Here is a 16,425-nt window from a genome sequence, read left to right on the forward strand (position 1 = left end):
TATTTTGACTGCGTCAGACCAACACGGCTACCTACCTGAATCTAGATGCATTGTAATGTGATTTGGCTCCACACCCTCTACATCTTTTTTTTATTATTATTGCAGGAGCAAAATCAAGAGTTTATGCTCTTTCAAAAGCAGTAGTCTTACTGTGTGTGTAAGAAGGTAGTTATTGAAGTTTTTGAAAATGTGCTGCAAGTGAAAATATAGTTCAGAGTTATTCTATCACCAGATGTGGGGCAGATTAGGCTGGGAGTCACTTACGACAAGCTTGTACACAGAATCGTTTCCCACTAGCTCTGTGTAAAATAGAACAAAAAAGAAACACAGTGGGGGCTGATGCCCATTTGGGATTGGTAAGGGAGAAGGCAGAGAAGACTCAACAGTAGGTGGAGCCAGAGGCGACGAGAAGCAAAGCCGTCCCCTGACAGGTTGTAAGCAAGAAGACAAACGAAGGTTGTCTGAGGGCAAAGTGAGGCTGGTGTGGCACCGCCCCGTTCGCCCTAATCGGCCCAGTGACTGAACGGAGAGAAGCCCATAAAACTTTTTTTCCCCTAGCTGCTTGCGCCTGCTATCGTTTCTCGTTGCCCTTCCCTTGGTTGGGCGGAACTGTAGTGCGTGGGTTGAGTTTTCCACACCGACGCTCTTTGCTCAAGCTCCATTTCCATGCATTCGGTGCTCTAAGCAAGTCGTCCCCTCGGGTTGCGAAAGTGCCGGGGTCGGTGTGCGAGCGCGAGAGAGAAGGAGAGCGCGAGAGATTCTTCGGCCATGGGGGGCGAGACGATGTTGCGGACCCTGCTCTACACCGTCAACTCCCTGCTGCAGCAGCGCAGATACCAGGCGGCGTTGGCCGTCGTCAAGGGCTTCCGTAACGGAGCAGTGTAAGCTCTGGCTGGAGAGGGACGGTCTCTCCTTTCCCCCACCCACCGCATCCTTAGTCCGGGAATGGAGGCTGAGGGGCTCCCGTGTCGGCCGGGGGCGGAGCCTTTGGGCGGGCGCCGCTCCAGCGAGGAGCTCTGAGGGAAGACTCGAGCCCCGGCCGGGCGGGAAAGCCTCCCGGGTAGTTTGCAAACCACCAGCTGGGGGCAAAGGACTCTCTCCAAAAAGCCCTTTCCACGGGGAATGCCGTCTCCGTCAGTGTTAAACAAACACGATTCGTGTGTGTGTGGTGGTGGGAATGAAGGCTCGCTTTCTTTCTGGCGCAGGGCCGCCTTTGAATCGCCGAGGGTTTGTGCTAAGCAAAATTAACTACAATACCTCATAGTGGACGAGTCTTTCCCTGAGAGGATTGACAGCCACGTCTTTGACGAGGTGGCAATAGACAAGCGTGCCAACTTGAATTAAAATATTGGGAAGAAGGGGCAAGCAAGCCCCGCCCCACATAATCGATTACAAGGGCGAGGCGCCCGCACACCGTTTGAATGGCATTGACCATCAACTTTGGGAGGCGGCCCTCTCAAATATTTCAAGCGGGGGTAAAAGGATCCCTTCGGTCCCTAGGAGATAGCTCCTATGGCAGTAGATATGACTGCCAGGTATTTGTTTATTTTATTACGGTTCCCATTAAATGTATACACCGCTTGATTGTAGGGTGGAACCTTGAAGTGGTTTATAAAAAAGTTAAAACAATAATAGGAAAAGTCCACAACAGTAGTAAATAAATAAGTTTACCACGTCTCTTTAATTTTCTGCGTGCACTTCAGTTGAAGCCAAAACCTGGATTTATGGTTGTTTTTCCAGTGACCTGAAATCAAGGTTGAGTTATTATATATTAAATCCATGATGCCTCCTGTTGTAGAAATCGTATGGATTAGTATGTGTAAACCACACCCTTGCTATGTTCTTTTTCTTAAATGTCAGGGTGTGGCTTAAACATGCTAATCCAAAACTATTTCTACAAGAGGCAAACCCTATCAACATAAGCCATAGCCAATAAACTAATACTGTCGAAATATATTTAATACCTCAAAAGTGATTTGTTGCCGAATCATGTTGCTTTCTACTTTACACACATTTCTAAAATCAGGTTTACATGCAAAGTGGAGTTACGTGTAAAGCGAGGGAGGGGGACTGGGGTCTTTGAGGTATTGTTGAACTCCAACTGCCATCAGCCTCAGCCTGCATGGATAGCCAGGAATTACAAGATGACAAGAGAGTTTTAGGCCAGCAACTTCTGGAAGGCTAAAGGTTACCTATCCCCACTGTAAAGTGAATTGAGCTGCCGTTAGTGTAATCTGCATACCTGCGCATATCATACAGGCGTAAATAAACGGTTCTCTCTGAAAAATTGATTACTTTATGGCTAATGAGACAAATGCAGTGCTTTTTTCGGGGGGGGGGGGGGAGCAGGGGTACGCATACCCCTAAACATTTTGTGAATCTTTGTACTTTTGGCCATTTACTGTATTTATTTTTCCTGATTTGAACTATAAAATGGTGGTTTTCTTGAGTCTAAATGAGAGTACCCCTAAACATTTTTAAAGGAAAAAAGCACTGGACAAATGAATCAATAACTTGATTCAAAACAACATTTGTACATGTGTGCAGAGTATATTATCTTCTTTCCTTTTGCCAGGTATGGAGCAAAAATACGTGCCCCCCATGCTTTAGTGATGACATTTCTCTTCAGGAGTGGAAGGTATATTTATCAGTCCCTTTCTTTTTCATATATATGTGTGTGTGATTATTTCTTTATAAGACTATGTGATTTGATAAGGTTCAGTACTGTACAGCTATTGTCCTCTGTGCATATTGAACCCAGTGAAACAGGATCCTCCTTATTTATTTATAAGATTTATTCACCGTAAGGTCCCAGAATCAATTATAACTGTACAATCTTACAATTATAAAAAAAAACTAAAAACCATTCCAACAAAAAACAGAACATGCTTTCTCTCTCTGCATTTCTTTGGAATAGAGCAACTAGATTAGAATACAAGGAGACTTGTATTGTATGTCTTCTTGGTGTTAATGAATAGTCATTTTCTTTATTTTTAATTAAAGGCTACAAATGACATGTTTAGTGTTGTCCTATGAATATGCACTCAGAAGGCAGGTTTAGAATGGCAGCCCAACAGCACAGCATGTTTACTGGGAAGAAAGTCCTGGTTGTGTCCATTGGGGCTTAGGCTGCCATTATGTCACATTTATGTGACATGTCATGCCTATTTTAATTTAATTATTAATAGATTGGCTAATCTGTCTTTAGATTTTATTGCTTTCTGAAACTGGGATAAATTATCACGGTGACTTTCTGAAGTAGATCATAGGTTGCAACTTAGTAGTTAATTTTTATTCACTTCTCTTTTAGTTGAAGAGTGTACTATCTGTAATAACAGGTTTTCATTTTTTCTCTTAGTTTAAGGGAGAAATTGAAAGCAATTGTTCGTGCCACTTACACTCATTCCAGAAACCTGGCATACTTTGTATTCACATACAAGGGCCTGTTGGCCCTACAGTCGCGAATGCAGGGAAAGAAGATCCCATTTCACTCTTTCCTCGCAGCCTGCATTGGAGGCTGGTTGGTGTTTGGAGAAAATAACAATATTAACAGCCAGGTAAATGATGGTGTTGTGTGCTTCTGGGTTTATACTGCTGCCAATTTGATGCAAAGTGAAAATCAAGTGATGTTAGTGATCCAGGTTGCTTCATATTTAACTGCCCTTCAAGTTAAAACTTGAGGACAATAAAATAACAGTGACCCAATACTTCTGCATCTTTCACTCTCCAAGGTGCTCTATAGAATGGGGGAAAGGGTTGTTTTAGCTCAGAATTCTATTAATTCGGTCCCATCACCAGTTTCTGCTTCTCTCAGCTGCCTGTTTTGATCAGGTTTTTAATTAAATATAAGCATTGCTTTAACTGGTGCACTAGTGACCCATCTAGCTCAACATATTGCTTCTTCCTGGAGAAATGGTTTGCCTTTGAAAGCTGCAGTTAGTGGTATTTTTTAATGTTTCACAGAGTTAGAAGGCTGCAGTGGGAAGAAGTTCTACAGAAAGCTGCAGTGGGAAGAGGACTCTCCCCCCCCCCCAATTTGAAAAGACTAGGGTCTCTAGGTATATTTTTGTTTCTCCCTAGGTTTACTCTGCATCAGCTTTGAAAATAGTAATCTTTCAACTGAGCACACAAATTACTTTTTCAAGCAACTAATTTTGCAATGCTCGATCATACGCTGTTGCTAAAAAGACAAACAGCCCAGCTGAGAGACTACAAAAGCATTATAATGTTTTTAAAAAATGATTTGACATAAAACCAACTTGGTGGTTGCCTAAATTGAGGACTGTTGGAAATAATCACTTTCTAGATATGTTCCTTGCCTAATATTTGTTTACAATTTCCCCCTACAGATAAACATGTACCTATTGTCTCGTATCCTGTTTGGCTTGTCCCGACTGGCAGTGGAGAAAGGTTACATCCCAGAGCCAAAACAAGATCCCTTTCCACTCTTTGCTGCTCTGGTTTGGGGGATTGTTCTCTGGCTCTTTGAGTACCACCGACACACTCTACAGCCATCATTGCAATCATCCATGACTTACCTGTATGATGACAGTAATGTCTGGCATGATGTTTCTGACTTTCTTGTATATAACAAAAGACCTGCTACCAATCAGTCTTGAAAGATCTTTTAGTAATGGCACATTCCAACAGCAGGGCTTTTATGCTTTTATTTGACCACACTTCACTGAAAATCGTTAACATTGGATGTTGATCTCTACATGGGTCTGGCCACGTTGTTCTGTGTAGGCTTCTGGTTTCTCTGGTTAGAGCTTGAAAAGGCCATATTTCAAGCAAACCATTTTGTAATCTTTTGTAAGGTGATCGTCTTGTCTGTAAGAGGCTGTTTCCTTTTCAGCTGTGGGTGGAAAAAATGCACTATAAATGCACTGATCTTAAAATTTGAGAAAATAGGGTGAAAATATTTTCTTTAATACTGAAATACCAGGTGCCATAGGTAACTTTCAGCCTACATATATGCAATACAACCTTCGCTGCTTCCTCAATTAGCCATAGAAGAAATAGGTTCATTCTCATCATAGTAAATACTACATAAAGCTCAAGTTTAGCATCTTTGTGTGCAGATATGGTACTGGGAAACTTTACTTCCTATATGCATGTTTGTTAATTAACCACCTATTACAACATAAAACCAGTAAAAGTGCATTTAAAAAAAGAAGATGACTAAAAGGGGGGGGGAGTTAACCAACTAAGAGAGGCTTTACTGCAAGCACGGTACGTACTCTGCAGTGCAAAGGGCCTGTTTTAAAATTTCATCATCAACGACTTAGATAAATGCCAAGATAAATGCCAAAGAGTTGAGGTTCATTCCTCTAGACTTACAGTCTAGAGAAAGCTATGAAACAAAAGAAAAAATGGAGTAGATGAATTGGTGAAAGGGTAGATACAGTGGCAAATGAGTGATTTGCTTCTATTTTGACGTCTTCACTGTTAGTCGTATAAATACCTGAATAGTTTTCTTTGGCCCTAGCCTCTTCTAGTTGGAACAGAGGATGCAACTATACATTCTTACAACTGTTGTTGCAGTTGGGAAAATATGGTAGCGCTATGTAAATAGACCTTTGAAAAAATGTATCTGATCAAGCATCTGCTGTCATAGAAGCAAAGATGCCAATTGTTGAGGGTGTTGCTTTTATGACACTGCCTTATCAGAAAATGTTAAATATAAGGTAAGCCACTGATTATAGCACAATTATAGGAAAGTGACATAAAGTCTTGCAGCCTAATCCTCTGGGCTTGCAATGGCAGCTCTTTTTGTGCTAATTTTGCACAGGATGGGGGGGGGGGAGCACTTGAGTTACAAATTAAATATACATAGGCAATGGGCAAATGCTGGGTAAAGAACATGGTTTTGTTTTGTTTTTTCACTTCTTGGGGTATTGTCATTGATTTTTTATTTTATCATTGTTTGGTAACTTGTGGTGGTTTATTATTTAGTCCTGTCAGTTGGAGAAGTTTTTTAAAAGAAAAACTTATAGGGCCACAACACTGGTGTATGCTTCTTGTTCTTTTGTCACATCTTTCAGTGGTTTGCTTGTTTGGTACCAATGTATCAGCTTGTATCTGTGAGCATCTGTCTTGATCTGGCGTGTGAGCTGCCGCCTTCTTTCTCCTGAATCTTTACTACCATATGTAAAATATCCTGCAAACACCCCCCTCAAATTCCCTGTCCCATCAAGTCAGATATATGAAAGAAAAAACCTACCAAACACCTTCAGAACATTATTGATATTTTAAGCAGTAACTATGTTTTGAGCTTTTCTGGTCTCTCCCCAACATTTGGTTGCTTCCATGCAAAGGCACTATCTTCTACCCCCCACCCCCACCCCAAACAACAGACAGTACAGTAGCTGTTGCGAACTACAGTGTCAGCATAATCGGAACAGTGCCTGCAATATATTTCCTTAATTTACATATAACTTCTGCTGCCCTCCTGTCCCCAGAACGCTAATACTAAGCTCTTCTAGCAAACTGTCTGAGTCTCTTATCTGTCTGCAGTTCAGAGCACAAAACTGCCATAAAACACATCAAACTCTGGTCCCACCACAGCAGCACCCTTTACATATCTGTCCGTGGCAATTAACTGTGCTTTTTAAAGATTGCTCTCCTGCTGTGTAAGGATAGAATGCTATGCTACAAAGTCAGTCAATTTCCCAGGGAGGTAGCTGGAATAATTTTAAACAGCATTTAACATCCACCACTGTTCCTATAGCTCGATTGGTGAGGTCGAATCCCTTCTGCCACTAATGTGATTGAACAATGCCAGTGTGTGCTGGGGAAGTGAACTAGAAGTAATGGGTCTGTCTGAAGACTCTTGGATACATAGGTTCCATTCCTCACCCTTCCAGATCGTATTGTTCGGCAAGCTAAGTGTTCTGTTTGGTTTTCATGCTAATAAGAAAGAAACACAAACAGGAATAAGGAGACGGTTTGAAAATCCACCTCCCAAGCAGCCCGTCACATCAAAATTAAGCAAGTCCCAACCATCCCCACTCTGAAGATCAAAACAGACATGCATATGTGTTTACAACAGCTCAATTGTGGCTTCTCATTGAAGGCTCAGCTCTTTTGTGTTTTGTTCAAGAGGAGATCTTGGTTCCCAATGCCGGGGAAATGTCTATCCCTATCTGATTTGCCATAACTGTTGCTTGAATAACACTGCTTCCACAGCATAATGAAATAGTGCAAGGAACATCTACAAATGCCATGCAGACTACTTAATTATTTCAAGGAGGAAATTGAAATAAGTAAATAGCTGCACCATTCTAAAAGTTTAGGAAATATAATGTTGAGCTCAAATTACACACACACAAAATTTAAAACCCCATGTATTTATGGTCCTGTATTTATTCTTAATTCAAGTCCTCTAAAAACCTGGATCTTCAATAAGGTATTGTTTCTCCTCCATTAATAACACCATTGGCTTGTTTTATAAAAGTTATTTACAATAGGCTTCCTAACATATATTTGGAGGTCTTGATTTGTAGACATCTGCAACAGATATTTACAATTACAGATAGGTAGCCGTGTTGGTCTGCCATAGTCAAAACAAAAAAAATTCCTTCCAGTAGCACCTTAAAGACCAACTAAGTTAGTTCTTGGTATGAGCTTTTGTGTGCATGCACACTTCTTCAGATACTTTATCTGAAGAAGTGTGCATGCACATGAAAGCTCATACCAAGAACTAACTTAGTTGGTCTTTAAGGTGCTACTGGAAGATATTTACAAGAACAACAAATAGAACCAGTGACCCCTTGACAATGTCAAGAGCCTGTTTTGTTGTTTACTTTGTTTGCTATTTTTAGTGCCTACTGCTCTGATTTCCTTAGGCAGGATTAGTGGGAAATAAGTGCCTTTTTGTGAAATACATATACACACCTTCATGTGGGTGAATGTGCTTCCCCGCACCTTACTGCTGTTTTCCGAATCATTTAGATTTGTTGTTGTTTAGTCATTTAGTCGTGTCCGACTCTTCGTGACCCCATGGACCAGAGCACACCAGGCACTTCTGCCTCGTGCAGTTTGGTCAAACTCATGCGTAAACAGCAGAAAGCCACTTCACACCTGCAACTTTGTCTTTGTCAGAGGGAAATGTGTGCCAACATTTACTGTTGCATTTAGTTTGCCAGCTCGAATGACCCCTCTCTCTTCCCACACACTCCGTTCTGTGGTTTCTCCTGACACCCCCAGTGGGGTGTCAGGGGTGGGGAAACCGCTTTGCACAAGCGAATCATTGTGCAGGTTTCTATTGACAGGGCTCCTTAGGTGAATCCTGACCTATGCTCTCTTCCTCTACACTCATGTAGGTGTTGTGTTTGATAGGAAAGCTTGTGGTGCTGTGGTCTAAACCACCAAGCGTCTTGGGCTTTCCAATCGTAAGGTCAGCAGTTCAAATCTGTGCGACAGAGTGAGCTCCCATTGCTCTGTCCCAGCTCCTGCCAACCTAGCAGTTTGAAAGCATACCAGTCCGAGTAGATAAATCAGTACCATTGTGACGGGAAGGTAAATGGCGTTTCTTTGCACTCTGGCTTTTATCATAGTGTTTTGTTGCTCTAGAAGTGATTTAGTCATGCTGGCCACATGACCCACAAAGCTGTCTGTGAACAAATGCCAGCTCCCTCAGCCTGAAAGCAGAGATAAGCGCCACACCCCATAGTCAAATTTGACTGGACTTAACCGTCCAGGGGTCCTTTTACCTGTGTTTGATATGCTTTGTAAAAACTAGATCTTTTGGCTACATAATTGCAGGCTTTGCTTTTCAAGAATGTGGTGACTAATTGCACATTTCTACTTTTGCCTTGTAAAAATATTAATTGCTGTAACTACCTTTACCTGGCACAGACTATCTTCCTATTCGTGGTGCTACATATTTCAATAATTCTCTTCCTGCCTTCTGGTAAAGCAGCCTGATGCTGTTCTCTGTGTTAAGTTTTTAACAGCAAACGTAAGATCAGAAGACATCCAGAGATGATATATTCCAACTACACTTCATTCTATGAAGCCAAAACTGCTGAAAACCTTAGGAATCATTCCACATATAAGTGATTCTTCCTGGCGAGTTATGCCAGTAGTTCTCATACAAGCAACATATAAAAATGGGCATGGCATTCAGTTTGGCTTGCTGAGTTCATAAATTAACGAAGAAAGCCTTAAATCCTATTATTTGAAAATGTGTGGGTTCATACCAGGGCTTTTTTTACAGCTGGAACTCACCAGAACTCAGTTCAGGCACCTCTCAGGTGGGTGCCACTGCCATTAAAAGAGAACAAAGGAGGTGAGTTCATGGTGAGTTCCAGCACCCCCTTTTCTAGAAAAATAGCACTGACTCTGATTACACAAAGAGATCTGTTGAGTGTTTGGAGACTTAGGTGTGCAATACAGTATTTGGCAGCGACAATGCAGAATTTCCTAAGAGATAACAGAATGTACATTTGTAACAGACTGAAACGTTGACTTGAGTTTTTTCAGGCAATAGTGGATGCATTGAAACATACAGTAAAGTAGCAGATTGGCCAGACTGTTTCAAATAAACTGCTATGTACTTTAACAAAATGTAGTAGAAAATTAACTTGTTAATTAGTAAGGTCTAGCTGCCAACACAGCTTTGCCACACCTTTGGTTTGATCCTGAAGTATATGGAAACATATTAAACGCAAAATATCTGCTTTAAGATGCACTTCTGTATAATGTGTTTTTTCTCATTTTAACCTTTTTTTTAGGGATCCGACACGCAGCTTGTGAGAACACCTTACATTCTGACTAGATGTTTCTGTTCCTTAAGAATGTAAAGCTAAGTTTGCAATTGTGATGGAGATCACTAAGATACAGGGCAGAAAAGGTGATTTTAAAAATAAGCCTACATGCATATATTTCTAGAATCCTTAGTCTGTAATATCAAAATATTACGAAGTTTACTTAAGCTTTTCACGCTAAAAGAAATAATAATTTCAGTATAAGGATCTTGTACAAGTGTAACATGCCTGTCAACTGTAATTTGGCATCTGCCAGCTTCATTAAAATGATATGCAAATTATGGGGAGCAATTAAATATGCATATTAGCTGCAGCTGTCCAAGTCATGGCTACGTTGGCAGTGTGGCCTTCACACTGACCAAGTTGTCTACCTCTGCTCTAAATGATTTATACTGTTAATTAAACTGCAGCTTAATTAAATTCATCTTCCTAACAACATGGAAATGATTAATTATAAACAAGTAATGTTGCTATTATCCAGTATCTCATATTATCAGAGAAAATACAGTCATGGGTTAAACATATAGATGTTGAAAGTATACTGGTGTCTACCCTGGTATTTTTGACTACCTTGGTTCTAGGGGCAAGGGTGGCACTTAAAAGTATTGTGAATAGAAGTATTATTATTATTATTTAATTTTATTTTAAAGACCATTAAATAATTTAGAATTTTGTCGTTCACAAAGCTGGCCAGCTAATCCTAGCCAAACCAGTTGCTGAAACATATTGTCACAGCTATCACAAAAAGGCCACAATGGAATAAGATCTTGAGGGCTAATGACATGTTACACGTTGCCATTTTAAGGAGCTGTGCCACACTATGGAACCATGTTGGGTACTGATTAATACAGCATCTTCTTTCATCTTGTCTATATGTCAGAAACACATTAGGGGAATCCCTGACTTGCCCCAGCTCCCCAGCACATGTTTTTTGCATTGTAGAAAAGATAAGAGAGAAGTCAAATATGTACTTCAAACATTAACCTGTGGAGAGATCTCTTTGATCTCCAAAGAATTCTTTTAAGAGCTGTACTAAGCATTATATACAGATGTATGTAACATTCCCCTGTGTGCGTTTTCTTCCTACTGAAGTAAGAAGCAGCTTCAGGAGGCTGCACTTGAGTGTGCCTCTTTCCCATACTTGCTGTATTTCTCCTCTGCACACACACCGCAACCATGACAGAAAATATTTTGACATCCATGTGGGGAAGGAGCCAGAAAAAGCAGCCAGCACACAGAAGGGTTAAACAGCCTCCCTACTCAACATTACATCATTCCTATACTATCTTTCTCTCTATATATGATGGGAAGTTACCTGTATCTGTGTACATAACATCCAGTTTGTCCTTAATGGTTTCTAACCAGTTTGTTTCACTTCTGCTTGCAGAGAGATAGAGAAATAAAAATGAGATGGTGACAGACATTAGGTCATGCTGCTCTTGAATTGTTGATTTGGTAAAGAAAACAGAGAGGCCTTTCCCAATATCCATTTAGGAGATACAGAGTAATGTCCAGCCTGAACACACAGCACTAAATTGAAATTAGTTAACTGGTTATGACTCTGTAGGTGCAGATAGGAGCCCTCCATGCCTTGTGTAGGCTATTCAGAGTCATGATGACTGGTTCGATTTTGTACAAGAAGTGCCAATAAGCATTGGGAACCCTGGCTTTCTGCAAGTTACTTCTCGAATGAGATGTCTTGGGGAAAGAGGTGTATATGTGAACTGGGGGAGTTGCTGTACTGAAGCTGAGTCTTGTCTTCTTCTTTTTTTCTTTTTTAGAAGTACATTCTTGAACAGCACAAAAGTAAAGGCAGTTAGTTCTGAAGAAGCCCCTCTCCCCAGAAGTACCTAGCAAGGATTGGCTTTGTTCATGTATATGTCACTTCTGTCGTTGTCCCCACCCCCAACCTTTAACAGAAGGTACATCATCTTGTTAGATTGAAATACAGATTAATATTGAAAGTTGCAAATCCAGGCCTGAATGTTCCCTTTTGGGTGTGCAGATATCCTTTCCAGTGTCTGCATCATTTGCACTGGACTCTTAAACTAAGGTTACCAGATTTTTTTCAATGAATCCGGGGACACTTTTCAACTTCCTACTAAATAGATGGATTTTCTCAGGGGGCTGATTTGTAAATCTGGGGACGTCTGGTAACCTTATCTTAAACACCATTTTTAACCACCTTTGAGGCAACAGAGCTGTGTGATGTTAAAGAGGAACAACCTCCGTTCCCCTGAAGTGGACAGGCTGGTGGACGGTCTGGCTACCCTTAGGGATGGAGGTGGGGGGGTTAAGCGGATCTGTTCACCCTGAATAAACTTACTCCACGGATTTGAAATTAAACTTTTTAATTCCATTTGGCATTTCTGAGCTCCCTGCCAATGGGGATCATCGCCTTGCTAAAAAAAAAAAAAATCTTTTGTGACAGTAGGAGGAACAGCTGGTGCAGCAGCTGTGTCCAAAAACTGCACACTAAGAGAGCTGCAGAGTCTCCATGGGGGAAGGGGGGAGCAGATCTACCACAAAACTCTGCCCTACTTTCTCACAGATTGGGGGTGGGGTGGTGTGGCGCGTGAATCAAACCACAGACTGCTTCCATCTGGTCTAACTGTTGCTCAGTTTGCAATGTTACAGTAACGCTAGGATTCGATTTGGCATTTGTTAAAGTACTGTATAGCAACCTTCCACTAAAGGAAGGTAAATATCCATCTCAAACTATAGTTTCCCAGAACCATGAAACCCACCAAGCTTTTATCTCTCTGCAATTTTAACATAGTATATATATATTAGCACCAACAGTACAGGGGTAGAATACAGAAACAAAAGGATCTCTGCCAGGTATTGGTAAGACTGAGCCTTTCACATCAGGACACAGTGGCACAGGAGCTTTTTCTCTGCTGCATACATATCGTGCATATAAAGCACATGGCTTCCCCTGAAAGAATCCTGGGAGCTGTAGTTTACCTCTCACAGAGCCAATTCCCAGCACATTTACAAGCTACAGTTCCCAGGATTCACTGGAGGAAGTCATGCTTTAAGTGTATGGGGTGTACACAGTCTTTGTGATGTGAATCCATAGTGCTGTAGGCTATGTGAGAGTAACAGAACCCTGTAAATTTGGGGGTGGGGGGATTACACAGCCCCATCCATGCGCTGTCTCATTTGTACGCACCTGAAAGCCATGCGGGATCGCACTACAATGATGCATCTCCTATGCTGCTGCAGCTAAGTGTGGATGAGGGTCTGGCACAGCAAATGCAAAGAGGGAGCAGATGATGCAACAGAGGAGTGAAAAGAACATGGTTGGGGGATGTAAATGTTTCCTTTACTAATACGGACAAGCAGTTTTATCTGAAAGTAGTTGCTTCTTGTTAAAAATGGATTGTTTACTCAATAGACCCCACGCAGTCACTACAGGGGAAAGAAATGCACAGTAGTTGCCCCAGAAGCTAACAGAGATGGTGCTTCATCTTCATGGAGATGCCAGCACTTTCTGACTTCATGAAATTGCCCAAAGCTCACTCTGCGAATTGAAAGAGGGTTGTCAACACAGACACAGGGAAGTAGTTTTCGACATCATTTTGAGATAAGCTGCTTTACCCGTATGACAATGCAAAAACATCTGCCATGGTAAAGGTGGGAATCCTAAGTGGTATCCCCAAGACTGCAAAAAGAGGGTGGAATAACCAGGGTTAGCACTCATGACTGCACCATGATTAACCCACTCTACCACCAGCATTACCTTTCAAATACTGTCCTCCTTACTGATCACAAAACTTTAAGTGAGGATGGGGAAGACATTCAATTCAGTTCACACTTAAAGGGAAACCTACCTAATTAAAACTTTCCAAAACAAAACACAAGCATCCTTAGAAATTGGCACTTCTCCCAATTTTGCAGTGCAGTAATTATACTGCTGCGGGGTGCGCTCCCGCTGCTCGGTCCCAGCGCCTGCCAACCTAGCAGTTCGAAAGCACCTCCGGGTGCAAGTAGATAAATAGGGACCGCTTACCAGCGGGGAGGTAAACGGCGTTTCCGTGTGCAGCTCTGGCTTGCCAGAGCAGCGATGTCACACTGGCCATGTGACCCGGAAGTGTCTCCGGACAGCGCTGGCCCCTGGCCTCTTAAGTGAGATGGGCGCACAACCCCAGAGTCTGTCAAGACTGGCCCGTACGGGCAAGGGTACCTTTACCTTTAATTATACAAAAATGCACATACAAGGGTAAAGTGCACAGTAATGCATATATTCGTGAAAATTGTATATAAAAATGCATTGTATTAGGAGAAATCGCTTTATAAAAATGTGTATTCGACAAAATCATGTACTAAAATGTGTATATTGGGAGAAATTTGTACTAAAATGCTAATTAATTTTTTTGAGGATATTGGGGGTTTTTTAAACAAAAACAGGTAGAAATTCCAGCTGAACATTGGAAGAATGAGAAACTGAAACTGACATATTAACTCATCCCTAGCTTTAAAGCATTATATTTATCATAAAGCAAAAGTGCCCCGTGAAGTGCATTTGCAAGCAAAGAGTTACTCAATACTTAGCACATTCTCTAACTATCTTTTCAAATGTATGAAAATATTGATGTTGAAATTTTGCCTAGGGTTCCTCCTTTGGCTAAGGACTGAGAGTAATTATTCTCTTGCTATTCCCAGTCTGCAGGAGTAAAGGAATGGTTCTAACTTAGCTTCTTCTGGCTGGCAGAGTGACCCCAAGCAGTCTAGGCTTCCAACCACAGTTCCAACCTTTATGTGGCAACCATGAGGCTGTACTAGAGAAGCCGAAATACAGGTTTCGTTTTAAACCTAATTAGTGTGTGCAAAACCTGTTTTATGAATGCAACCATTTCACCTATTAGGCTCTCTTATCGAGATCTGACTAACATATACATAGATCCTCATCCATTCTTAATGCAAACAAAATTGCCCCGCATAATATATAAACACACCACACAAACACAGAGAGAGAGACTCAATATATTTGACTGAATCTCATGAAGCCTCTTGTTTAATCTGATTGGCTTTCTGTTTGTAGGCTTGTGCGTTTGAACAATTCTAGTGACTACTCTTCTGTTATAACCTATGGTTAAAACATTAAAGACTGACTGACTCATTTGGCAGCTACTTTTATATTAATGAAGTCATAAATCACATTGGCTTTTTTGCAGTCACAATACACTGCTAATTTATGTTTAGCCTGGGTCATAAAGTTGTAGAGTCTGAAGGGTCTGAGGGTCATCTAATGCAGTCCCCTGCAATGCAGGAATCTCAATTAGAGCATTCTTGACAGGCAGCCATCTAACCTATCTTCTTCTTCTTCTTCTTCTTCTTCCCTCTGCTTGCACCTTCCAGGGGAGTCCAGTCCACCATCAAACAGTTCTTACCATCAGAAAAATCTTCCTTGGATTCTCTTTCCTTGGAACTTGAAGCCATTGGTTTGGTTCCTACCCTCCAGAGAGGAGAAAACAAGCTTGCTCCCTCTTCCATGTGACAGCCCTTTAGATATTTGAAGGTGGCTATCATATTTTCTTTTGGAAGAAAAGAAATGATGGCCTGTAAAATCTCCCCTGCAGTTTCATAAGGAAATTCCTAACAAGTGCTAACAAAGGGGATAGTTAATAAAGCTGCTTCCCGAGCACCTCCAAGCAGGGCTTTTGTGCCTATAACACGCAGAAATCCATCAGTCAAAACAAAAAAAAAATTCCTTCCAGTAGCACCTTAAAGACCAACTAAGTTAGTTCTTGGTATGAGAGTGTATCTGAAGAAGTGTGCATGCACACGAAAGCTCATACCAAGAACTAACTTAGTTGGTCTTTAAGGTGCTACTGGAAGGATTTTTTTTTTTTTTTTACTATGGCAGACCAACACGGCTACCTATCTGTAACAGAAATCCATCAGGTGAAGCTTTTCCTTTCCTGTCTCCATCCTGGGAAAAGCTCTTTGGTTGGCACTTGTGTTCACCATAAAGCTGTAAAAAGCACAAGAGCCCTACCTCTAAAAACCTACCATGTACCACATTTCAGAATAAGCCAAACCATTTCAGGCATGAGTTGTATGGCAAGTTGTATTTGATGTTGAAAGCCTTGGTTTGGTGGGAAGGAAAACTCCCTTGACATTTAGGGCTTACATAACACAAAAGTGATCCAGACTGATTCCCTTCAGCAATGCAGGATGCCACCATGTCTAACACATTTGCATTTTATTTTATCTAGTACACTAGTTTATCACGTGCAAGAAAAAAGACGAAACAAAGTATGCAACACTATGTAACTTTTGCTGCCTGAATTAAAAGCAAGATGGCACCTACGGAAACCAATGAAAGTGGCAGTTGAACTTTAGTTTAGCACTGGCAATGGAACAGCGCCCTCCTCTGCATGTGAAGGTAACAGGCAGGTATAGGGCAGGCAGCACGGCACACCTAGCTCTTTTCTTGGAACAGTTTGCTTCCACCCCCCCTCCTCTCTGTTACCCGAAACAGCTGCCTCACTCTGCCTAATGGCAGGATGGGCCCCAGCACTACAGGGCAATCAGGCCTTATGCACGAAAGCAGAACCAGTTCACCATCAGACATATACTCTACCATTTATTATACCAGAGTCTATATTTCATTTTTTGCGAGAATCTTGTGTGGCATATCATCACA

General features: G+C 41.4%; 1 protein-coding gene and 1 long non-coding RNA gene across 4 annotated transcripts; both read left to right on the top strand.

Moving 5' to 3' along the window:
- The first annotated feature begins 597 nt into the window (after positions 1-597).
- On the top strand, positions 598-11,742 carry PXMP4 (peroxisomal membrane protein 4). Of its 3 annotated transcripts, XR_014169563.1 has the most exons (6): positions 598-881; positions 2,576-2,638; positions 3,359-3,557; positions 4,350-4,540; positions 9,738-9,856; positions 11,552-11,742. XR_014169563.1 is itself a non-coding variant. In XM_081916249.1 (5 exons), exons 1-5 carry the CDS (start codon positions 769-771, stop codon positions 9,757-9,759), a joined length of 588 nt encoding a protein of 195 aa, XP_081772375.1. In that variant the 5' UTR covers positions 598-768; the 3' UTR covers positions 9,760-10,083. The 3 variants fall into 3 exon arrangements, 2 of the variants coding, with proteins under 2 accessions (XP_081772375.1, XP_081772374.1); XM_081916249.1 differs by lacking the exon at positions 11,552-11,742 and having other exon boundaries at positions 9,738-10,083; XM_081916248.1 differs by lacking the exons at positions 9,738-9,856; positions 11,552-11,742 and having other exon boundaries at positions 601-881; positions 4,350-7,322.
- LOC309372577 lies at positions 7,741-9,694 on the top strand. The gene is made up of 2 exons (XR_014169564.1): positions 7,741-7,968; positions 8,068-9,694. It is a non-coding gene; the product is annotated as an uncharacterized lncRNA (long non-coding RNA).
- Positions 11,743-16,425: the final 4,683 nt, after the last annotated feature.

Source organism: Podarcis melisellensis, assembly GCF_964234715.1.
Source record: "Podarcis melisellensis genome assembly, chromosome: 6".
Taxonomy (NCBI): Eukaryota; Metazoa; Chordata; class Lepidosauria; order Squamata; family Lacertidae; genus Podarcis; species Podarcis melisellensis.

Excerpts from the sequence above, each read along its gene's own strand:
- PXMP4 (XM_081916248.1), top strand. The coding sequence starts at position 769 with ATGGGGGGCGAGACGATGTTGCGGACCCTGCTCTACACCGTCAACTCC. Across the intron at positions 882-2,575 it reads GGCTTCCGTAACGGAGCAGT|GTATGGAGCAAAAATACGTG; the intron begins GTAAGCTCTGGC and ends TCCTTTTGCCAG. Across the intron at positions 2,639-3,358 it reads TTTCTCTTCAGGAGTGGAAG|TTTAAGGGAGAAATTGAAAG; the intron begins GTATATTTATCA and ends TTTTTCTCTTAG.